The 25909-nt window shown below is 37.6% G+C and overlaps 2 protein-coding genes across 16 annotated transcripts in view; one reads left to right on the forward strand and one right to left on the reverse strand.

Annotated features, from left to right (window-relative positions):
• Nucleotides 1–1258: 1258 nt before the first annotated feature.
• On the reverse strand, nucleotides 1259–17829 carry LOC106836110 (zinc finger protein 568-like). Of its 14 annotated transcripts, none has more exons than XM_070498970.1 (6): nucleotides 17701–17829; nucleotides 15775–15852; nucleotides 9268–9326; nucleotides 7042–7168; nucleotides 6653–6745; nucleotides 1259–3999 (listed from the first exon to the last, which is right to left on the reverse strand). In XM_070498970.1, the coding sequence occupies exons 2-6, from the start codon at nucleotides 15785–15787 to the stop codon at nucleotides 2117–2119; spliced, it is 2175 nt and encodes a 724-aa protein (XP_070355071.1). In that variant the 5' UTR covers nucleotides 15788–15852; nucleotides 17701–17829; the 3' UTR covers nucleotides 1259–2116. The 14 variants fall into 14 exon arrangements, with proteins under 14 accessions (XP_070355071.1, XP_014704212.3, XP_070355072.1 ...); XM_014848726.3 differs by having other exon boundaries at nucleotides 1259–4002; XM_070498971.1 differs by having other exon boundaries at nucleotides 17684–17814.
• ZNF420 (zinc finger protein 420) overlaps nucleotides 17804–25909 on the forward strand; it is a 29841-nt gene continuing 21735 nt past the window's right edge. The window contains exons 1-2 of one of the 2 annotated variants that reach the window (XM_014848730.3): nucleotides 17804–18135; nucleotides 19613–19663. The gene's annotated coding sequence lies outside the window, so the exon portion shown is untranslated. The remainder of the gene's footprint in view (nucleotides 18136–19612; nucleotides 19664–25909) is intronic. The other variant, XM_070498978.1, reaches the window with a different exon arrangement.

Genomic DNA, 25909 nt, shown 5'->3' on the forward strand with positions numbered 1-25909 from the left:
ACAGCGTGCAAACTTAACCACTATGCCACCAGGCCAGCCTTTTTTTTTTTTTTTTAAAGAGATGTATATTCAAAAAATGACATTAAAGTAATTTTAATAAAAATTTATACTACTTTATTTTGACCTATTCCTTATGTTCACAGAAAACTTTTAAAGTTTCAGTTTATATACATTTTTATTGCATAGAATTATGCTATAATGATCAATAAATAAGACTTTCAAGCATAAAAATATAGTATGATAAAATTTTGTGAGAAAAGAGGACTACAAATATGATTAAAGAGAGAAAGGAATATAAAACTTGTTAAAGAGCTTATTCATGTACATGTCTGATGGTATCCAATCATTAAGTATTTAGATTCCATTGGGATATTTAAAGTAGTGATTTACTACTTTAAAATGAAACATTAACATTATGGTGGAAATTAGAAACTTGGCATCTGTTTAAGACCATGATGAAATATTTATACATTAACTTTAAAAAATTTACAAGGCATAAATAGCTCTTTAAAATCTTAGAAGACACATTAGCTAAAAATGTTAGAAGGCTCCTAAGTCATAGTCTCAGAGTGGAATTGATGAGTCTCAGTGTATCTTTTTGTTTGTTTGTTTGCTGAGGAAGATTCTCCCTGAGCTAACATCTGTGTCAGTCTTCCTGTTTTGTATGTGGGTTCCTGCCATGGCATTGCCACCAAGTCGTGTTAGGTCCATGCCTGGACGCTGAACCCAGGCCACTGAAGCAGAGCGCGCCGAACTTAACCACTAGGCCATGGGGCCCACCCCTATTGTATGTTTTAAAGAAATGCTTCCCTCAAGTACTCTTAAAATGTTAATGTAATTTTGAAAACCACTTTCTTAGTCACAGTAGCTACACCTCAAGTGCTGAATGGCCATGAGTGATTATCGGCTACTATAAACGACGGGGCAGATACAGAACATTTACATCACTGCAGAAATTTCTATTGGACAAATGCTGTTACAGGCATTCTATATTTTCTTTAGATTTAGAATTTTGGTTTTAGGACTTCTGTATAAGTAAAGTTTAAAAGCCATTATCCCAATACCACAGTGTGCATAGTTTATTATTTCCCCACTTTTGTGATGTCACCTTTATCATATGCAAAGGTCCTAAATTACATGGTTGTTTCTGGGCTCTCTATTCTGTTTTGCCTGTTACTATACCAATAACACAGGGTTTTAATTATTATAGCATTACAATAAATTTTGATATCTGTTGGGGGTGTCTCCCTACCTGTTATTTAAATTTTTTTTTCTGTTATTTGTAGACATTTTGCTATAAATTTTTAAATCAGTATGTCAAGCTGATGGAGTTGTAATTGAAGCTGCAATGAATTTACAAATTAACTTGTAGGAAAACTGATACCTTTAAAATATTGTCTATTCCTTTCTTACCCAGATTTCTTTTGTCTTTCAATGTTTTATAATTTTCTGCACATATTTTAATTAGATTTACTTATACACATTTTTAAGTTTTTAGATTACATTTTTAGTTTGATATCATTGGCATAATGAAATGCTATTGAGTTTTGTATGTTAACTATCTCTTATTGGGAGGTTCTCTATTGGGTTTTTTCTATATATGCATATCATTTGCACATGATGACAATATGAATGCCTAACAATTACAGAATACTGAAATGACACCATGCACTGTTATATGTGATTTGTAGCTATTAACTCATGTAATCCTTTTAAGAACACTATGAAGTGGGCACTACTATTATCCTCATTTTATACAGAGGTTAAGTAATTTACAAAAAGTCACACTTGAGAGCCAAGATTCAAACCATGATCTTAACCTTTCATTTTCAATCTATATTATGCATTTATTTTTCTCGTATTTGTTTCATTGACTAGTTCATCTAGATCATCATCCGATTAGTAGAAATGAGATGATGCCTACTCCTTCTCATCCAGTGAATACTTGGAAGAGGTTGTTGGCTGTGACTACTACTGAACAAATAGTAGCAACAGAAGGCATTCACATCTTATTCCTTACATTAATGGTCATGCTTCTAAGTTTCATTGTTAAGAACAATGTTTGCTGTAGTTTTTTGTGGGTACAGGATTTTCACAACACTGATGGTCTTTTCCCTCAGTGTGAATCTATTTGTTTCATAAATTTTGAGTTTTTACTGAAGGCTTTTTCACTTTCATAGCGTTTTGCTGAAGAATGAATTTTTAGATGAGCTAGAAGATGTGAATTTCTACTGAAGATTTTCTGACACTCGAAGCATTCAAAAGGTTTATACTGACTATGAATTTGTTGATGTCTAATGAAGTGTGAGTTCTGTCTGAAAGCTTTCCCACACTCATCACACTGATAGGGCTTCTCACCTGTATGTGTTCTCGAATGTAGAGCAAGGGCTGAAACTCGAGAGAAGGCCTTCCCACATTCATTACACTTACTGTATTTCTCACCTGAATGACCTTTCACATGGACAGTAAGAGATGCTTTTTGAGAAAATGCCTTCCCACATTCATTACATTCAAATGGTTTCTCACCTCTATGACTCCTCATATGCATAATAAGTAATGAACCTTGAGAGAACGCTTTCCCACATTCACTACATTCATAGGGTTTCTCCCCTGTGTGACGTCTCAGATGAAGAGTAAGAGAGGAGATTCGAGAGAAGGCTTTACCACATTCATTACATTCATAAGGTTTCTCTCCAGTGTGAATTTTCTGATGCTCACTGAGATTTTGCTTATGTCTGAAGGCTTTTTCACACTTAGTACATTCATAAGGTTTCTCTCTAGTATGAATTTTTTCATGCTCAGTGAGATTTGATTTGTGACTAAACGCCTTCCCACACTGCTTACATGTATAAGGTTTCTCTCCAGTATGAATTCTCTGGTGTCTGATAAGGTTTGACATCTGAATAAAAGCTTTTCCACATTCACTACATTCAAAAGGTCTCTCTCCAGTATGAATTTTCTTATGTGTAATGAGGTTTTCCTTTTGGCTGAAGGCTTTTCCACAATCATTACATTCATAAGGTTTTTCACCTGTATGATTTCTCATATGTACAGTAAGAGATGATCTTCGGGAGAAGGCTTTCCCACATTCATTACATTCATAAGGTTTCTCACCTGTGTGACTTCTCATATGTATAATAAATACTGAGCACTGAGAGAAGGCTTTTCCACATATATTACATTTATAGGGTTTCTCCCCTGTGTGACTTCTTTTATGTAGAGTAAGAGATGAGATTCGAGAGAATGCTTTCCCACATTCATTACATTCATGTGGCTTCTCTCCAGTGTGAATTTTCTCATGCTCAATAAGGTTTCGCTTCTGGCTGAATGTTTTTCCACATTCATTACATTCATAGGGTTTCTCTCCAGTATGAATTTTCCCATGTTCAATGAGATTTGATTTCTGGCTGAAAGCTTTCCAGCATGCCTTACATGCATAGGGTTTTTCTCCTGTATGAGTTCGATAGTGTCTAACTAGGTTTGACATGTGAATGAAAGCTTTTCCACAGTCCTTACATTCATAAGGTTTCTCTCCTGTATGAATTTTCTGATGTGAACTGAGGTTTTCCTTCCGGCTAAAGGCTTTTCCACATTCATAACATTCATAAGGTTTCTCTGCAGTATGAACTCTCAGATGTCTGATGAGATCCAACTCCTGAATGAAGCCTTTTCCACACTGAGCACACTTAAAAGGGGCTACTGCAATAGTGGATGACCTATGGCAGGGTTTTCCTGGCTTATTACATTCATGATGTTTCTTTGTGACACAGGTTCTCCCATGATTAAGTAAGTCTAAATTATGTTTCACACTCTTTCCTAAAGAGTCACATTTACAGAGGCATTTCCTTGTATAATTAATGTCTGAGTTCACAGGAGACATTTTTCCAACTTTTTTAACTTCACTGCCTTTCTCCTTAATCAAGGTTTTCTTAAGTATGGTTGCAACTCCTTTCACAAATCTTTGATGTTCTGTTTCCATTTGCTCACCAACTTCCCAGTCTTCTAAAATGGAATAAAAAATAACATAAAATTTCCAGCATTATATTATTAATAAAATTTCAGAAATTAATTAATGTGAAGTTGCTTCTCTGCTTTCAGGACTTGTCTCCCAAAACAAAAGAAATCCCAAGTGCAAATATTCCACATCACCTTGTTTTCAGAAGGAAAACTTCTTAGAAGACTTAAGAGTAGAAAAAGTAACATTTATTAGTATAAAGATTTTTGAGTGTTTTTAATGTGACTTTGCACTTTGCATAAATCAGGGAAATAAACCTCAAAAAGTGACAAATGATAAGATGAAAATGTGATGTAGGATGACTGCAAAAAAAGTAGAATGATCAGGTGGATCATCAAAAAATAAGTCATGCAGTTAAAAATGAGAGATTGAAGAACAGGCACAAAAAAATTATTAAAAATTTTATTAAAAAACCAAAGGGGTAAATAAATGGAGGGATACCATGTTCATGAATGGAGGGCATAATAAAGATATCCACCATCCTCTGATTTGTAGATTTAATGCAATCTCAATCTAATTCTCAACAGTTTTTTTTTTGTGGAACTAGATAAGTGATTCTAAAATTTATATGGAAACACTAAGGACACAGAAGAGCCAAAACAATTTTGAAGAAGAAAAACAAAGTGGAAGGACTTGCTCTACTAGACATCAACACTTATTAAATCAGTTTACTAGTGGCACAAGATAGACAATTAGAATGATGGAAATGAAGAGAGCACCAGAAATAGATTCACATGTGTACAGGTACTTGACTCATGAGAAAGGTGGCACACTAGAGTAGTAGGGAAAGAATGGTCTTCTCAATAAACTGTGCTGCATTATCTGGATATCCACGTGGAACCAAGGGAACTTGATACCTGTCTCACACCATATGGAAAAACCGATTCCATGTAGACTGCAAACCTAAATTCTGAAGGCAAAACAGTAAACCTTTTAGAATATCAGAGAATATCTTCATGGCTTGGATTAGGGAAATAATTTTTAAACAGGATACTATTAACCTTCAAATAAAAGATTTACAAAACGCACTACATTAAACTTAAGATCTGTTCATCACAAAATGCCATTAGGAAACAGAGAAAGCAAGCTATCAAATGGAAAAAGATTTGTGCAGCACATGCAACCCACAAAACACTCTGGATCCAGAATATAAAAAGGTTCTTTTTCAACTTAACAGAAACAAACAAACAATTCAGTAGAAAAATAAGTAAAAGCCTTGGATTAACAATTCACAAAATGGAAAAGTCGTATGCAGTAAACATATGAAAAGGTGTTTGAGCTCACAGAAAGAAGCAAATTAAAGCTACAATGAGATACCACTCATGTATTCAACAGAATGGCTAAAAATAAAAAGATCAATAATAGCAAATGTTGGCAAGTCTGTGGAGCAAGTCTATTCACACTTCCAGTGAGAATATACCAGAACAAACATTTTGGAAAATGGTCTGGCATTATCAAACTAAAGTTGAAAACACACATAACCTATTATATCATAATTATACTACTAAGAATATAACTGACAGAAATACAGGCCATCTGCATCAGGAGGTATGTACAAGGATGTTCATAGCAGCATTATTTATAACAGCTACAAACTGGAAAAAACTAAAATTTCCATCAATAGAATGGATAAATAAGTTGTGGTATAGTCATGCAAAGGAAAACTATTCAGCAATAAAAATGAATAAACTACAGTTACATACAGCAGCATGAACAAATCATGCAATTATAATATTGAGCAAATGGAGTGAAGCATAGACTCTATATAAATTCCTAAAACTAAACCATAATCTTTAGGAATGCATAGGTTATAAAACTAGGAAGAAATAAGGAGAGTGATTACCATAAAAGTCAGGACACTTCTATTTAGGATGAAAGGTAGGGACAGAGATTGCAAGGCATCAGTGAAGGGCTTCTGGGGAGCTGGCAATGTTCTATTTCTTCACCAGGGTACTGACTACATGGATGTCTACTTAATAATAATTTGTTAAGTTATACATTTACGTTTGATGCTTTTTTGATGTGTTTGTTACATTTCACAATATAAATGGTAGAAAAAAATGCAGAAGGGTAGAAAGGCTGGAATTGGGCTGGCAGGAAGGCAGCAACTTTTAGAACAAAACGGGGGTCGCGTGGGAGAGTTTTTAAAGTATGATGATAAGCAATGCGAGATATGCCTGTGGCTCTAAATTTATGATTCTGAAGCATTTCACAATGGGTGAAAAGAGCTAAACGAGAAAGAAATGAAAAATGAACCTACGTGTCAAAGAGTTTTGGTAAGACTGTAGTATTTTAAAAGGCTGAATACATAAGCAGATAACTAGATGAAAGCAGGTGGAGGTAAAGAATGAGAATGCAAGCAAAAGGGAAAATAATCAAGAAAACCAGGTTGTAAAGGAAATGGGAAGATTCAGCATCCAGAATATAAGTAAGGTTAATCCTCTCAACTTCAATAAAAAGAGAGCCCTGATGTATAAGAAATATCTAGAAGTGCCATGTAGGTATCTGAGGAAGTTATATCAACTGCCACTTGAAAGACTAGGACCTTTAAGAAAACCACACTGGAAAATGTTTCAGAGGTGTTCTCTAAACAACTGTCACGTGACTGCACCATTCACACGTGCCTCACTGACTCACCTGAACCTCTTCTTAACGTTCCTTCCTCTACAGCCCATGGCTCTTCTTCCTGCTCCAACTTGAAAATGATGTCTGGTTTGGTGAATTGATAGCCTGTTTATGAGAAGATACATGACTTGGGTATTAACGTGAGGGAGAAAGTATCATCTCAGAATTTAGGCTGAATATGGGAAGCCACAGGGCTTCTGACGAATGAGGAAGGTGTGGTTTCCAGAGAGGCATAAAGAAATTTCCTGTGAAATGCAACATGGCTGGAATATATACTATCATGTGAACAAAGGAAATAAGATCTTTTAATGTGACAACTCAGGGCTATACCCCCCATCCCATTTAAAGGCCTCTCATAGTTCAGAAATGGAGAATCTGATTTTCACAGAGATTGTCCTTACCTACTATTAATAGGTTGCTATAGTTCTCCAGCATCACATCCCTGTACAAATTCCTCTGAGCAGGTTTCAGTTGTTGCCATTCCTCCTGAGTAAAGTCAATAGCCACATCCTTGAATGTTACTGTTTCCTGTAACAATACATTCCTCATCAATTTGAGAATACTGGGTGACATGTGAAAGCATTCAGGGGTCAGAATTCATAAAAAGCTACAACAGATGCCTAATATTTATCTAGTTTTATTTTGTATTCTAGAAAAGAACAAGTCACATAGGATATTTTCTCGAAGTACAGGTTTACTCGTTGCTTCAGCCTCCTTAAAGGTCCATTATCAGCTATATGCGAGAGAGAAGATCCTATACTGGGAAATAACAGAGATGGAACTCAGGAGGAGATGGCTTTGTGAGTCACCAGGACAGGGAATATGGCAAAGGGTGCTGGCGGGGAGAAGGTGGTAAGAAGAGGTAAGAATGAAATTTTGGACCTGTAAAATTCAAGTTTTCTACAGAACAACCAGGTAAGGAGATCCATCTGGCTGTTACATATGTTAATCAAGAGCTCAAGCAAGGACTAGAAAGGGAATGAGCAATTTGATAATCACTAGTCTATAACTGGTAGCTGCAGCCACTGCAGTGGGATGTGATCATTCACTGAGGCTATGCTGAACAGCATGAAAAGGGGGGCACCAAATGAATTCTAGAAACGACCACCACTTAAGAAACAGACAAAGGAAAGGCATTCATTAATGGAAAATTGTTTGTAAGCTGTCAGAGGATCTTAATTAGCATCATGAGAAAATAATATAATGAAGCTAAGGAAAATATTTTAGATTTCTTAAAAAAAGTCATGAAGACCATATTTTAACTTCCCCTCTCATAAAACTAACAAACCAACAAAAAAGGAAAAACGTAACTTCCAAAAGAATGTAGAATAAAAAAAAATCTTCCTCTTGTAATGGAAATAAGAAAGTGAGGCATCCACATATCCCATACTTGGAGGACTTTGTTACAAAAATACTACAAATGGGATGAGACAGAAAGAAATCACCAAGACGTAAGTCATCAGTACCGTTTCTGAGAAAGAAATGAGGCAGACATCAAGTGAATATTAAATGGTACCAATCACTGCTCTAAGCAACTTACACGGAACAACTCACTGATTCTCAAAAACCACCATCTAAGGATTAGCCTCATCTTTGGGTGATAAAACTGAGGCACTGACAGTTTAAGTAACTTGCTCATGGTCACAGAAAGTGGTGGAGCCACGACTGAAACCTGTCTTTTTACCTCTGAAGTCTGTGCACTTAACCTCTATATTATCAGAGGTAACTAATGAGGACACATGGACAAAAGAATTGTTTGCTTGTTTTCTCCCCAGGATGTGGAGAATGAAGTAAGTAAAGGAAGGGAAATGAGGCAGTAAAGAAAGAACTAGCTGATATATTTCAGTGTAAGTATTAACCAATGGAGAATGGTTCCAGAAGACACAGGAAAGATGGGATCAAGAACAGAAAAGACAATATCTTTGAGTGGAGAAACACCTCACTTTTTGAGACCAGAGTAAAGAAGGTATGACGAGAGCGACGAGAGCTCTGGATCACCAGTTCAAAAAGATGCCAAAGCATTTTACTTTGTGTCCATTAAAATATTTTATTTTCTTCTGAGACATTAATGAGCTTTTTAATGAAAGGCAGCATAAACTATGTAATGAATTTTCTTAATTTTATGTCCTAATTTCTTTTTCCCATGAAGATCAGATTCAAATTTGAAGCTTAATTCTTTTTTTTTTTAGATTGGCACCTGAGCTAACAACTGTTGCCAATCTTCTTTTTTTTCTTTCCTGCTTTTTCTCCCCAAGTCCCCCCAGTACATAGTTGTATATTTTAGTTGTGGGTCCTTCTGGTTGTGACATGTGGGACGATGCCTCAGCGTGGGCCAACAAGTGGTGCCACATCCGCACCCAGGATCCGAACCAGCGAAACCCTGGGCCACCAAAGTGGAGTGCGCGAACCTAAGCACTCAGCCATGGGGCTGGCCTGAAGATCAATTCTAAATTAACCAATTTCTCTATATTCTAATTGTAATTTTCTCCTAGTCTTAACCATTTATATTTTTTCCTGACTGATTTTTATCCATTTAGGGTTTTTCATCTTATTGTTGGGATTATTGTGACCTACTTTATCTGCAGTCCAAATAAGACAATAAAAGAAACATATCATTTAAAACTCACTTGGGACTTGGTCATTTCTTCTTCTTCCTGGGAGAGAGCAGAATCTGGAAATGGCCAAGCTGGGGGATGGGTGGAAAAGAAGCCATGAAAAATCAGGCTTGCTTAGTAGCTCTAGACAAGGCAGGCAAGAAATCTCCAGGTAAATAAGGTCAATCACCCTGTGGGGGGAACAATCTTAAGACCCATCAAAAAGCCAAGAATAATCATACTGTTTGGAGGCATCAATATGTACAAGCACAACTGACAAAAGCCTACAGAACTTCGATATGAACTTTTAAAATTATTTTAAGAGTAGAAGTATAATTCCCAAGCTATTTTTTAAAGACACTCCATACTTTTGAATTTTTATCTACCTATCCAATCTCAAACTTACAGAAAAGTTGAAAGTATAGTACAAGGAACTTTTTATCCCCTGAACCATTTGAGAGTAAATTGCTTACCTAATGCCACATCACCTCTGAATATGCTGTGTATTTCCTACAAACAAGGACATGTCCCTACATAACCACAATACAATTACCAAAATCAAGAAATTAACATTAATACATTACTACCATCTATATCAGATCCCATTCAAGTTTTGCCAATTGTGCCAATAATGTCCTTTGTACTAAAGGATCCAGTTCAGAATCACACATCATGTTCATATGTCTTGTCTCTTTAATCTCCTTTAGTCTGAAACAGTTTCTCAGTCTTGCCCTGACTTTCATAATCTTGACAGTTTTGATGATTACAAGCCAGTCTCTGGAGAATGTCCCTCCAATTTGGTTTTCTTTGATGTTGCCTCATGATCACTGATTCTCAAAAACCACCATCTAAGGAGTTAGCCTCACCTTTGGGTGATAAAACTGAGGCACTGACAGTTTAAGTAACTTGCTCATGGTCACAGAAAGTGGTGGAGCCACGACTGAAACCTGTCTTTTTGCATTTTGGAAGGAATGCCACAGAAGCGAGGATGCCTTCTTCTCAGGGCGTATCAGGAGGCAAAGGATGACAGCTTGTCCCATTACTGGTGATATTCTTTTTGATCAATTAATAAGGTGTACCTGCCAGCCTTCTCCACTGTAAAATTACTTTTTTTCCCTTTGTAATTAGTAATTTTATAGAGGGGAGTATTCTGAGACCATATAAACATCCCATTCTTCATCACATCTTCAATTTATTAATTTATATCAGTATGGACTTGTGATTTCCTATTTCATGCAAAGCCTATAATCTATTACTATTATTATTTATATTATTGTTCACTTTGTGCCAGATTTGACAAGTGAGAACTCCTTCTATCTGGCTTCTATGGACCTTTTAACAAGTCCCTATCATTCTTTGGGCATGTCCTTACTTTCACGTACAAGATGTTCCAGGTTCATCTTGTATTTGCCCTGCCCCAACACTGGAATCAATCATTTCTTCAAGGAGCCCTGGTTCCTAATAGTAGGGGGAATGGTGTTTAGAGGCCATGATCTGGGTGCTAGCGTTTTCACTGCTATCAAGCGTCACTGCTTCCAGGCCCTCTCAGTGGACAAAGCTTATGAACATAAATAAACAGACACATACATTGCATACACACATTTATATCTATATTTATTTTTATATCTATGTATATATAATGAAAAGTCTAAGTTCACACTAATACTTCAAATTCTAATCTAAAACCATTGAGTTCATTCTAGTTTTGTCCATTTTCATATGTGTAACTCCCTTTTCTGACTCAAATAAATAACATCAGAAATGAAAGAAGAGAAATCACAAGGGACACCACAGAAATACAAATGATTACAAGAGAATACTATGAAAAACTATATGGCAACAAACTGGACAACCTAGAAGAAATGGATAAATTCTTAGACTCTTACAACCTCCCAAAACTCAATCAAGAAGAAACAGAGAATCAGAATAGACCAATCACAAGTAAAGAGATTGAGACTGTAATCAAAAACCTCCCCAAAATAAAAGTCCAGGACCAGACGGCTTCTCTGGGGAATTCTACCAAATGTTCAAAGAAGATTTAATATCTATCCTTCTCAAAACTATTCCAGAAAATTGAGGAAGATGGAACACTTCCTAACACATTCTATGAGGCCAACATCACCCTGATCCCAAAACCAGACAAGGACAACTCAAAGAAGGAAACCTACAGGCCAATATCACTGATGAACATAGATGCAAAAATCCTCAACAAAATATTGGCAAACCAAATACAGCAATACATTAAAAAGATCACACACCATGATCCAGTGGGATTTATACTAGGGACACGGGGAGAGTTCAACATCCTCAAGTCAATCAACATGATACACCACATCAACAAAATGAGGAACAAAAACCACATGATCATCTCAATAGACACAGAGAAAGCATTCAACAAGATCCAACATCCATTCATGGTAAAAACCCTCAATAAAAGGGGTATGGAAAGAAATTACCTCAACATAATAAAGGCCATATATGAGAAACCCACAGCCAACATCACACTCAATGTGGAAAAACTGAAAGCCATCCTTCTGAGAACAGAAACAAGACAAGGGTGTCCACTCTCACCACTCTTATTCAGCATAGTACTGGAGGTTTTGGCCAGAGCAATTAGGCAGGGAAAAGAAAGAAAAGGAATCCAAATAGGCAATGAAGAAGTGAAACTCTCGCTGTTTGCAGCCAACATGATCTTATTTATAGAAAACGCTAAAAAAATCTATCGGAAAGTTACTAGAAATAATCAACAATTACAGCAAAGTTGCAGGGTACAGAATCAACTTACATAGATCAGTAGCATTTCTATACTCTAATAATGAACTAACAGAAAGAGAACTCAAGAACACAATACCATTCACAATCACAACAAAAAGAATAAAATATCTTGGAATAAATTTAACCAAGGAAGTGAAAGACCTATACAATGAAAACTATAAGACTTTCCTGAAAGAAATTGATGATGACATAAAGAGATGGAAAGACATTCCGTGCACATGGATTGGAAGAATAAACATAGTTAAAATGTCCATACTACCCAAACCAATCTACAGATTCAATGCAATTCCAATAACATTCTTCACAGAAATAGAACAAAGAATCCTAAAATTTATATGGAGCAACAAAAGACCCTGCGTTGCTAAAGCAATCCTGAGAAAGAAGAACAAGGCTGGGGGCATCACAATCCCTGACTTCAAAATACACTACAAAGCTATCGCAATCAAAACAGCATGGTACTGGTACAAAAACAGGCACACAGATCAATGGAACAGAATTGAAAGCCCAGAAATAAAACCACACATCTATGGACAGTTACTCTTTGACAAAGGAGCTGAGAACACACAATGGACAAAAGAAAGTTTCTTCAACAAATGGTGTCGGGAAAACTGGAAAGCCATATGTAAAAGTATGAAAATAGACCATTCTTTTATGGCATTCACAAAAATAAACTCAAAATGGATCAAAGACTTAAAGGTAAGACCTGAAACCATAAGGCTTCTAGAAGAAAATATAGGCAATATACTCTGACATCAGTCTTAAAAGGATCTTTTCCAATACCATGTCTTCTCACACAAGGGAAACAATAGAAAGAATAAACAAATGGGACTTCATCAGACTAAAGAGCTTCTATAAGGCAAGGGAAAACAGGATTGAAACGAAAAGACAACCCACCAACTGGGAAAAAATATTTGCAAATCATATATCCGACAAAGGGTTAATCTCCATAACATATAAAGAACTCACACAACTCAACAACAAAAAATCAAACAACCCGATCAAAAAATGGGAAGGGGATATGAACAGACATTTCTCCAAAGAAGATATATGGATGGCCAATAGGGACATGAAAACATGCTCATCATCACTTATCATCAAGGAAATGCAAATCAAAACTACACTAATATATCACCTTATGTCACCATTAGAATGGCTAAAATAACCAAAACAAAAAATAACAAATGTTGGAGAGGTTGTGGAGAAAAAGGAACCCTCATACACTACTGGTAGGAATGCAAACTGCTGCAGCCACTATGGAAAACAGTACGGAGATTTCTCAGAAAATTAAAAATAGAAATGCCTGGGGCTGACCCTGTGGCCGAGTGGTTAAGTTCGCGCACTCCGCTGCAGGCAGCCCAGTGTTTGTTGGTTCGAATCCTGGGTGCAGACATGGCACTGCTCATCAGACCACGCTGAGGCAGCGTCCCACATGCCACAACTAGAAGGACCCACAACAAAGAATATGCAACTATGTACCGGGGGGCTTTGGGGAGAAAAAGGAAAAAATAAAATCTTTAAAAAAATATAGAAATACCATATGACCCAGCCATCCCACTACTGGGTATCTACCAAAGAACTTGAAATCAGCAATTCCAAAAGTCCCATGCACCCCTATGTTCATTGCAGCATTATTTACAATAGCCAAGATGTGGAAGCAACCTAAGTGCCCATCAACAGATGACTGGATAAAGAAGATGTGGTGTATACACACACACACACACACAATGGAATACTACTAAGCCATAAAAAAGGATAAAATTGTCCCATTCACAACAACATGGACGGACCTTGAGGGAATTATGTTAAGTTAAATAAGCCAGATAGAGAAAGACAATCTCTGTATGACTCCACTCATATGAGGAATTTAAATAAGTAGACAAAGAGAAGAGATTAGTGGTTACCAGGGGAAAGGGGGGTTGAGGGGTGGGCAAAAAGGGTGAAGTCGTGCACCTACAACATGACTGACAAAAAATTAACGTACAACTGAAATTTCACAAGGTTGTAAAACATCATAATCTCAATAAAATTTTTTTATAAAAAGGTAAGGAAGTACTCAAAGACAAATGCGGACAGGAGCCAGTCTAAGAGGCCAAATTGGGACAATTTGAGCAACATAAAGAATGATGATAATAATGGGCTAAAATACTTTGTTCCTTGTACTAAAATACTTTGAATGGAAAAAAAAAAAATCTATGAGCCACAGCGATACTCAGAAAAAACAGTGGAGAGGGAAAAGAGGGGGAAGGCAAAGCTTTTCTATACAAAAGAAGGAATGATAACATTTTAAATCACCATTTTAACCCCTAATTTAATAACTTATTGAGGCAAAGAGCATCAGTGGATGCTAAAGCCATTAGGTAAATGGTTATATATAAAATGGTCTCAAAACATCCCTATTAGATTACCTCTTGACTTACAAAATCAAAGGGTAACTTTTACCATGGAGAAATCAGGTGCACACATTACTTGAACCAAAGTGATCAAATTTAGTATCATCAATAATGGATCAAATTTAAATTATGTCCTCCTCGATATGATAGAATAGGAAGACTACACCACCGCTCATAGTGTTCTCACCAAATATATTTAAACTTAACCTAATCATGACAAAACAAACAAACACAGAATGGTAGACATTCTATAAGACAGACATTCTAGACTCTTCAACTCTTCAAAAATGGCAGCATGAAACACAAAAAAGGCAAGGGGAATGCTGCTCCACATTAAAGAAACTAAAAAGATATGTCCTCTCTTCAGGGAACAGCAAGATGGCTGACATCTGTAAACCAGGAGGGGGCTCTCACCAGGAACCAAATCTGCCCACACCTAGATCTTGGACTTCCCAGCCTCCAGAACTGCGAGAAATAAAGGTTTGTTGTTGTTGTTTTAAAAAAGAGACAGCCCATCCAATGTAATGTGTGACTTTGACTTGGATTGTGGATCAATTTTTAAAAAGGACATACAGAACATTTAGGGAACAACTGGGGCAATTTAAATATGGATTATATGTTAGATGATATTATGAATCACTGTTGAATTTCTTATGTGTATTCATGATATTGAGGTTCTACAGGAGAACAACCTTGTTGTTGGTTTTTTTTTTTTTTTGAGCAAGATTAGCCCTGAGCTAACTACTGCCAATCCTCCTCTTTTTGCTGAGGAAGCCTGGCCCTGAGCTAACATCCGTGCCCATCTTCCTCTACTTTATATGTGGGATGCCTACCACAGCATGGTGTGCAAAGCGGTGCCATGTCCACACCCAGGATCTGAACCCGCGAACCCCAGGCCACCAAGAAGTGGAACGTGCGCATTTAAGCACTGCACCACAGGGCCGCCCTGAGAACAACCTTGTTGTTAGAGACGCATGTTGAAATATTTAGTGGTGAAGTATATGATGTCTACAGCTTACTCATAAATGTTGAGCAAAAAACATACAAAAATATGTAAATAGATGTAGACAGATTAAGCAATGGTACAAAATGTTCAAAACTGGTGAATCTAGGTGAACTATATACACTGTACATATTATACTATTCTTTTAGTTTTCCTGTGGCTTTAAAATTTTTCAAAATAAAATCTTAGGAAACAATAATTATAAAAATGCCAGAGGGCCTCAAATACTTTCGCAGCATCACTGATTAAATGCCTGAGTCGCATGTAACTGGTATAAACCCAATCTATTGGAAAAAGGTCAAAATCATTTGCCAGCATCAAAAAAGACTCTCAAAGAAAATGATCCAGTGCCAGGAAAGAGAATACACTTACCAGTGCTGTTCATGGGGAGCCACAACCACGGGGGCGAGTCCAGTTGCCGGGCTGAAGAGATAACTAATTCTTAGAGGTCTGCAAGGTCAAAATGGGTCATAAGGACATAAATCTGAAACAGCCAGTTGATAAGCAAACAAGGCACCTGACACCTCTGAACGATTATTGCCAAGTACTCCTTTCTCTCTGCAGTCTCCCTAAGGGGCATGCTTTCTGGAGTTTGCCTCCTTCCAAAGCATCTAGGTCCCTTGGCTCACTGTCTTCCTCCAAAATCTTCAACGTCTCCGTTTTCTTTTGAATTTTAAAATTAAAATTTAAATGCATGAGTAACATGTTTTCCTTGTAAAGAAAAAAAAGAGACCGATTTTAAAGAAAGTATAGGCAGTTTTATCAGATTCACAAAGAAGTACTTTAACCCAACATTGTTAAGACCACTAGAAATACATTCACATTATATCCACACATATGACTATAACAAGAAGCCCATCCCATGGCATCTATTCATCTCAGGTTAACAATTCCTGTTTTCCACTTTTAAACTCTTGCAAGCAGTCATCACAATGACTCAAGAGCCAAAAGAGATAATCCAGAATCAAACAGATATGGCTTAAGATCAATGCATGCTGTCTAACTTGAAACCAGAATGTGTCACCTCTTAAAAAAACCAATCTACATCTCTCATGTACACTCCAACAAAATTCCTGCTCCACTTGGACACTTTGACCCACTCTATGTCAGTGCAATCTGACCATCTTTATTTCACACAGCTATACTGGATCAGGCACACAGCTTCCTTCCCTCAACAATCCTGGTCACCAAACTTGCTACTCCAGTCACATCACTGGGAAGAGATCAAAGTATTTGGTATATGGTCCTGAATGTCAAAACAAGTTTTATTAATTTTCTTCCCCCTGTAGGAGTGGTGTAATTACAACTCTGTCTCCTCTGTCCTGGAAGTTCAAACGTCTGTGATTATTTGGGAAAAAAAAGAACATGAGGTCTTAAAGGAAGACAAGGTCAGGCTTATCGACAAACCAGAGAGCCTAAGTTCCTTTCTCTCTGTGAGTCAAGGTTTGCTCATCAGAAAATGGGGACAAGGGTTTGACTTAGAATTCAGGAAATCTGACTAATGCTGGACTCTACTAAAATTCACTCTTCTTACGTATAAAGTTATTTTATTAATTTATTAGTCGATAGCCTTTCAACCTTTCCCAATAATGTCTTCCTAACAGCAGAAAAGAATGGATGCCTACTTTGGGGGAGAGCTGTGGCAGAGGAAAAAGCAGTTACTTTGGGACTGGCTTTGAAATCATCTTTCTTAAAAACACACAAACAAAACTATGTTGATTTTACATACTTCTCCATAATACATGTATTTGATCCAATAGAAAAATCATGTGTAAATTTGCCAGATAAATCGGTAACCTTTCCCAGATCATCAAATTAGTATCCAAGGAAAAAAACTTGACCATCCATCGTTTTTTTTCAGTCACACGCATGCCGTTTTGCTATTGCAACTTCTACAGACGCTGAAATACAGGCACGAGAAGAACACATTTATATAACACAAACCATCACCAGTCACGAAACCACACTGAATTATGAACACAAAACAAACCACAACAGCAGAGCGCCCTTACTCTGTCAGACAATCCCATACAGTTATAAAATGTCATTACCATGCAGCTTCAATACGAATCACCTCACACCCATCAGCACGCAGAATCACACACAGGCAGAAATACAACCACACACCCGGCCAGTGAGGGACTCCCAGGCCGCCCAACATCTCGCGTCGTCTCGCACACATTTACACACACCAAAGGGCCTGGCAAAGCACAGAGGGGGGTCTCCTGCCAGCCCGAAGCTCCGGATGGTCGCCGCCCTAGCTCCAGCCCCTCCCCTGCACCTGCCGGCGAGTGCCACCTTCTCGAGATGCCTTAGGACCCAGGCACCACCCGCTGCTCCCCGTCTCAGGCCCCAGCCGCTCCAGCGGAGCGCACCCGACGCCTGCGCACTGAGCTCAGGCGAGCACTCCCAGAAACCTCCGGGGCGCGGCCGCTGGGGCGAGCCGGGTCTGGCGCCCGGTCCACGAACCCCGCCGAGGGTTAGCAGCCTGCGTCTCCCAGCGTCCTGGGCAGCCGGCCACGGCCTCCGCGGCGTTGGACTACATTTCCCAGGGTCCACCGCATGCCGAGCGCCGCTTCATTTCCGTTTGTTCGCGCGATGTGGGGGCCTCGCGAGGGGAGAGGGCTGCGTCTGTGAAAGAGCTTGGCTCGGCTGTTGCGGGGCGGGCGAACCGAAAGCGGGCTTGGAGCCCGGGCGCCGGATCCTGGACCCTGCAGCGCACCTTCGGTCGAGGTGAGGATGTCCGGAATGCTAGGGCGGAAACGCGCAGGGGAAGCGTGTGTGGCCGTGGCTCCTGCGGTTTTGTGTTGTGCGACCGCCTGCCTGGTATTGGTGACTGTGCGCGAATGGGCGTGTGCGACTGTGGCTTTGTGTCTAAGCGTGTGTGTGAGTGTCAGCTGTTTGTGACTCTGAGGGTGTAATAATACTGCTGTGACCGTGTTTGTGACCGCGTACTTTCCTGACTGAGAATATGGGTATGTGACAGTGTGATTGCATGTGTACCGCGTGTATGACTGGGCTTTGCTTGTGACTGTGAGGTGTGCGACAGTGCTGTTGTGACAGGGAATGGGATGTTCTTGTGTCTCTGTGAGGTGGTGTATGTGATTGTGTATCGTGTATTGCTGGGGTTTGCCTGTGACTTGAGGTGTTAGGACAGTGTTGCAGTGAGTGTTTGTAACTGCTTGTTTCCTTGACCTGGTACTTGGTTGTGTTTTTCTGACTGACTGGATGACTGTGTGTGTGCCATGTGTGTGACTGTAGGAGTGTGTGTGTGCCGTTTTCATGACTGTGTGAAAAAAGTAAAAGCTCTGCTGTGAAGGGGTGTTTTTGGCCGTGTCCCCCTAACAGGGCGCTTGGATGTGCTTGAGTGATTGCTTGCTCTGGGTATGATTGGATTTTGTTTAATACTAGGCGATCTGACAGTGTAGCATGAGCTTGGTGATTCTCACTCTGGCTCTGTGACTGTGGAAATGTGATTGTGTGTGACTTTGTGTGGTCATTTGTATATTTGATAGTCTGTGACCTTATGGGAGTTTAGTGGGCTGCAGGAGTAAAATTGAGTTTTGGTATTTCTGGGTCCCAGTGGCTCTGTCCTCTGAGGACTTGACTTCTTTCTCTTCTGACAGTGACTACCCTCCCCCTCCGTTCACCCGTGACCTGTATTGCTTCATGTCTGTATCCATCCTTAGTACACCCTGGGATTGTAGAGGTAGATTCCCTGCTGCTTCCCGTGCCCTCTCACCTGTAGCCTTAAGGGTATTGGATGCAGAGAAGGAAGGAAGTCAGAAATCTGAGCCCCTGAATGAAGAATATGAGTTATTTCTAAGCCACAGACCTGGTCTTGATATGAGAAGTTCAGAGCTGAGAGGCAGGCCAGTTGGAAATGTAATGGAGGTCCAGGAGTGGGAATACTCGCAGAGAGCATGCTAGAGGAGCCAGTCACACACTTAGAGCCTGTGGTACTCCATTGCAGGGCTCTGTCTCCAGTGAACAGCTTTGAATCCAGAAGGAAATTCTAGCCCAAGACAGCTGTGATCTTGGCCCCCCTTTCTGATGCAGAAAGTGCAGAACTGTTCTGGTCTCCTTCTGACTTTCCTCTGTGTTAAATAAGGGGTAGATGGTGGGGCAGGGGGCAGGGAATGTGTTGTAATTTAGAGTACACCCTAAGAAAGGCCAAGTATCTCATTCCATTTTCTTTTCCTGAGAGTAGAGCCCAGAGGAGGAAAGAATGGCTGTTACACATTCAAAAGCAAAGCCCAAGGTGAGTAGATGTTTCCTCTTTGTTTCCTGAAATGCCTTGTTTTTTTCACGACATAAGAATGTTTTTCTTTTTGAAATTTCCTAGCTAAGCCTTCTCAAATGACGAAGGGCTAAGGCAGTTTTCTGTAGATTAGAGGCAAGGAATGTGTGCAGTTAATCGTGATAGATGCTTCCCAATGGTGGTTGAATTGAGGAAGAGAATGGATTTGAGATTCATAAGTTTAAGAAAGAGATAATATTGTGTTACTTATGACAGTTTTTTTAACTTTTTGTTAATTTTCAAGTGTACACAAAAGTGTAATGAACCATCATATGTCCAGCTCAAAAGTCATCACTCGCCAATCTTATTTCATTTATTTTGCCTTCTGTTTGAAATCCTTTCTAATTTGCATTTTTATTTCTTCTTTGGCTTATGGGTTATTTAAAAATATGTTATTTAGTTTTCAAATACTTTGAAGATCTTCCAGAGATCTTTCTGTTACTGATTTCTAATTTCTAATTTCATTCCATTGTGTTGAGAATATACTTTGTATGACCTGAATCCTTTTAAATGTATTGAGATTTGTTTTATGACCCAGAATGTGTAGTCTATCGTAGTAATTGTTTAGTGTGCACTTGAAAAGACTGTATTCTGCTGTTGTTGGGTGGAATGTTCTATAAATGTCAGCTAGGTCAGGTAAGTTGATAGTGTTGTTTAAATCTTCTGAACGCTTACTGATTTTCTGTCTGCTTGTTGGATTTATCTCTGTCTCCTCGTAGTTTCTATCTGTGCTTCATGTATTTTGAAGCTCCTGTTATTAGGTATATAAATGTTTTAGATTATATGTCCTAATGGTGAATGGACCCCTTATCATTATGAAATGGTCTTCTTTATCCCTGGTAGTATTCTTTGCTCTGAACATCCACTTTGTCTGATATTTAACATAGCCACTCGAGTTTGCTTTTCATTAGTGTTAGCATGGTGTATCTTTTTCTATCTTTTTACTTTTAACCTATTTGTGTTCTGATAATTAAAGTGCATTTCTTGTTGGCAGCATTTAGTTGGATCTTGTGTTTTTATCCAGTTTAACGATACTGTCTTTTAACTGGAGTGTTTATACCATTTATATTTAGTGTGATTATAGATATGATTTGGGTCAAATCCATCTCTTGCTATTTGTTTTATATTTGTCCCATCTATTCTGTATTACCTTTTCCTTCTTTTCTGCCTTCTTTTGAATTGATAGAGTTTGAAAGTAGCAATACCAATATTTTTACTAACCATATGAATGCAGAAAAATAATCAAGACTTCTTGGAGTTCAGTAGGATATAACCCACTAGTGATCTATAATCAAATTACTGGGTTTTTTTAAAGCGCCTAAAGTAACACCTCACATATAGTTAAGCCACCAATTTGAGAGATATAGTTAGGCTCATTTGTTTCACCTTGCTTTCTACTTTTAGGGATTGTTTTCCCCCCACTTTCATTTAATTTTAAAATGACATAAAGTATTTACATATTTCCAAAATCAAAACTACAGAACAAGGTGAATTCAGAGAAATCTATCCATTCCTGTCCCCTCCACCCTGTTTCTTTCTTCCCTCTGTAAATCACTACCTATTTTTCTCTTTGGTTTATTCTTCTATTTTTCTTTTAAATGATATATGCGTGTATGTGTTTATATGCATATGTATATATTTTTTATTGTCTCCATTCTTATCTAAAAGGGAGTGTTCTGTGTACACAGTTCTACATTTTCCTTTTTTTTCCCCTCACATGTTTAATGTATCCCAGAGATCATTCCATAGCAGCCTATACAGTTCTTCCATCATTCTTTTTTATAGCTACATATTCTGTTGTGTGGGTGTAATAGTTTATTCTGGCAGTCTCCTATGGGCGGGCATTTTTTTTCAATATTTAGCATTATGTAATGCAGTGATCCATAACTGTGTATATGGTTTCTATTTGTAGAGGTTTATCTTTGGGGCACATTTCTAGAAGTGCCTTACTTTTAATTTATTTTAATGCCTTTGACATAAATTCTGCCTGAATCACAACTCTGAGTAATAATAAAATTGGTATATTTCCTCATTTTTCCCCCTCCCTATCTTTTTCTCCATTACCCAATTTAAAAAAAGTCTTAGAGTTTATCATCATACTGTTAAATATTCTGTTTTCTCTGAATTTATTGAGAATTTCTTTTTTTTTTTTAACCATTACATGTCCTTCTTTTAAATTTCAGGACGCTATTGTTTCCTTGTTTTCTGATATCAAAGTAGTACATGTTCATCGGGACAATTTAGAAAATACAAAAAGAAACAAATGAGAGAAAATAACAGTTACTCAAAAACCCTCCCTTGGAATGAATCACAGTTCATATTTGGAATCTATCCTTCAAGTCTTTTTCTTTTTAACTTATTATTATGGAAAAATTCAAACATACAAAAAACAAAAAAGCGTAGTGTAACGCATCCCCATGTACCCTACCCATCACTCAGCTTCAACAAATATCAATTTATGGCTAAATGTGTTTCATCTATAGCTCTACCACACCCTCCCCCACCAAAGAAAACATGGATTATCTTGAAGTAAATTCCAGATATATAACTTCATCCACAAATATTTTAATATGTGTTTCTAAAAGATAAGAACTTTTTATTTAAAAAACATAACCACAATATCATCATTACTAAAAAGAAAAAAACTGAGTACTCTCTTAATGTCATGGAATAGCCAGTGTTCAAATTTCCCCCATTGTCCATAAATATTTTTTATGGTTTGTTAGAATCAATATTCAAACAATGTCTATTTAGTGTAATAGCATGATATGTTTCTTAAATCTTTCTTTCTCTGTTTCTCTTTTCTTGCAGTTTATCTGTTCCAGAAACAGGGTTTTCTTATAGAGTTACCCATATTCTGGATTTTGTTGATTACCTATATGTGGTGTCATTTAACATGTTCCCCTAACCCTGTATTTCTTTTTTTTTTTTAAAGATTTTATTTTTTCACTTTTTCTCCCCAAAGCCCCCCAGTACATAGTTGTATATTCTTCGTTGTGGGTCCTTCTAGTTGTGGTATGTGGGACGCTGCCTCAGCGCGGTTTGATGAGCAGTGCCATGTCCGCACCCAGGATTCAAACCAACGAAACACTGGGCCACCTGCAGCGGAGCATGCGAACTTAACCACTTGGCCACAGGGCCAGCCCCATAACCCTGTATTTCTTATAAATTGGAATTTAATTCTAGAGGCTTGATCAGGTTCAGGTTTTTGTGTTTTTGCTTATTTGCTTTCACTAATCCTTCATACATAATGGTGTGCATGTCTATGAAGTGGTGTATTTGGTTGTTTTCCAAAGTTGTTTTCCAAAGTGGTAATATTTGGTTGTTTTCTTTATGTGATGTCAGTAGCCATTGATCATCTTTACTTGGAATCCATTATTTTATCAGGAGTTACAAAATGGTATTCCAATTCTGTTGATTCTTCTGCATTTATTAGCTGGAATACTTCTGTAAAGGGAGCCATCCTCTCATTAGTGTCTGGGTTACTCTGAAGTATAGCTTATGCAAAAAAAGTAAGATAAAAGCTTGATTTTTCTCTCATTTTTCAGCATCTTCCAAAGTTTATTCTCTGTCTTCCTTTTAAATTATTATGAACTTGAGGATTTTAAAAATATTTGAACTTGAGGATTTAAATATATTTGATATGTTTCAGTCCATAGCAGTTATTGTTCTTATTAATACTCAAATTGCCCATCCATGGCCAATGGGATCCTCTGTACTGCCTCTGATCTAGCTTCCTTTGGATTCCTTTTGACATGACCCCGGTAGTCTTTGGTACAGTCCAAACTTCCTGGTGTGACAAGAAGTTCTAGGCTCATCTTGTACATTTTCCTAACTCAAACTTGAAATCAGTCACTTCTCTATGGAGCCCTGTTTCCTTTTAGTGGGAAGTGGTTTTAAGAAGGCATAATCAGGATAGTAGGAGTTCTCATTGCTTCTGTTGTTATCGCTTGTAGGCCTTTACAGAGCTGGTTAAATACATATTTTTTAGTTGGAGAAAAATAAATCCTAAGTTTATACTGATATTTCCAATTGAATTTAAAGATTATAGAGTTTTTCTTGATTTTATATTTGTATTTCTTTTTGTACTCTGAAAATCTTTATTCCTAATAACACTAAGATAATTACATACTTGCTTTATTCTCATTGATATATGTGTATGTGTGTGTAATCGTTTCAGAATATCTATCTATATATATAGATTTTGGAATAACAATGCCAGTATTCCTACTTCATAATGTTTTTGTGTGTCTATGCTCATGAGAGATATTGAACTATAATTTTTTTCTTGTAATATTTTTGTCAGGTTTTGGTATCATGGTTATTTGGCCTCAAAATGTAGAAGAGAGTGTCTTCTCCTTTTCCTATTTTCTGAAAAAGTTTGTTAAAGAATAGTAGTATATCTGCCTTAAATGTTGGTAGAACTTACTGGTGAAGCCATCTGGACTTTCTCTGTGGGAAGAGTGTTTTGTTTTACTAAAAATTCAAGTTCTTTAATATCTATAGGGCAATTTATGTTTTCTTTTTCTTCTTGTGTGACGTTTGGTAATTTGTGTTTTAGGGCATTTGTCCATATCATTTAAATTATTTCTTTTCTTGTTACTTTGGGCTTCATTTGTTCTTCTTTTTCCAGGTCCTTAAGGTAGGAGCCTAAGTCATTGATCTTACACCTTCCTTTTTCTTCTAGTATAAGCATTTAAAGCTATAAATTTTCCTTTAAATACTGCTTTTGCTGCAGCCCACAAAATTTGTTAAGTTGTGTTTTTGTAGTCATTCGGTTCAACATATTTGGTAATGTTTTTGTTATTTCTTCTCTGACTCATGGGCTATTAGAAGTGTGTTTAATTTGCAAATATTTGGAGATTCTTCTAGACCTCTTATTGATTTCTAATTTAATGATGTGTGGACAAAGACCAGAAAATATACTCTGTATGATTCAATTTTAAAATATTTTTGATACTTGTTTCCTCCCCACTCTGGACATCGTGCATAACCAGTACGTTGCACTCTCCTAAGGGAGTTGCAGTCAAGGACTGAGGCCCCCTAGCCAGCTCTGCTCTTCTGCATATCTGCATTCCTAGCCCAAGCACCTCCCTTAGGATACCTCCTTATCAGATACCTCTGCCAAGACTTCCTTATCAAGGGTAGTGGGGAAAACCTTGAAGACACTTTTTCTCCACTGTGACTCAGTGCTCAGTACCTTTCAACTCCTAGCCCTTCCTCCTCTCCCTCTCTATGGCCCTAGCCCACGAAATGGGAGGAGCCTTTTGTTTGGTACTCTCTTGGCAGTGAGATGATTCACCACATCTGTGCTGTTCCATCTGACCCTCTCTAGGTGCTTTTCCATGGGGGAATATGAACAGTGGAGGAGTCAGCGCTTTCTCTGGGTTAGCCTCTTGCTTATATCAAGTGACTAGTAAGTGATTAAGGGCTTGACTGTTACTTTCATTTTGGCTTGTTGTCTTAATTGGTTTTTCCGACAACTGGCAGCTGGACTCTCTTGAGCTCAGCTCAGATTTTGACAGTTGGGTGTGGTATTCTTGACAATTGGGTTTGGTATCAATTATGTCAAGGTACTTGATAGTGTTATACATAAATCCTCTATATTGTTACTGATTTTTTTTGTGTACTCGTTCTATTGATTACTGAGAGAAAGATGTTAAAATTTCCAAATCTAATTGTGGATTTGTTCATTTTTTTCTTTAGTTCTGTCAATTTTTGCTTCATATATTTTGATGCTTTGTTGTTAAATCTCTAGACATTTAGAATTGCTATGTCTTCTTGATGAATTTGCCCTCTTTCTCTCTAGTTTTACTCTTTGTCTTGAAGTTTCTTTTGTCTTATATTAATCAGGTACACAGGCTTTCTCATGCTTAGTATTTGTATGGTATATCTTTCTCTACCATTTTACTTTCAACTCACCTGTGCCTTTATATTTAAAGTGCATATAGTTGGCACTTTGCTCTTGTAAAGAGCATCTAGTTGGCTCTTGCTTTTTTATCTTTACATTATCTTTTTATTGGAATGGTTGGACTGTTTACCTTTAAGTAATTACAATTTAATCTAAGCCCTGCCAGAGATGGGAGCATCCATATGTCTTTCAAGAGCTTGGTACTTTTGGGAATTTATTGCATTTAAATTTCTTTGTGTCTTTAGCTCTGTGATGAATTTAAAAGAAATTCTGATTTTTCAACTTATCTGAATTAT

This window comes from Equus asinus, chromosome 26 (assembly GCF_041296235.1).
Source record: "Equus asinus isolate D_3611 breed Donkey chromosome 26, EquAss-T2T_v2, whole genome shotgun sequence".
Taxonomy (NCBI): Eukaryota; Metazoa; Chordata; class Mammalia; order Perissodactyla; family Equidae; genus Equus; species Equus asinus.

Coding starts and splice junctions, on each gene's coding strand:
- LOC106836110 (XM_014848726.3), bottom strand. Junction 6,746..7,041: donor TAGCAACCTATTAATAGTAG/GTAAGGACAATC, acceptor TCTCATAAACAG/GCTATCAATTCACCAAACCA. Junction 4,003..6,652: donor AACGTTAAGAAGAGGTTCAG/GTGAGTCAGTGA, acceptor ATTCCATTTTAG/AAGACTGGGAAGTTGGTGAG.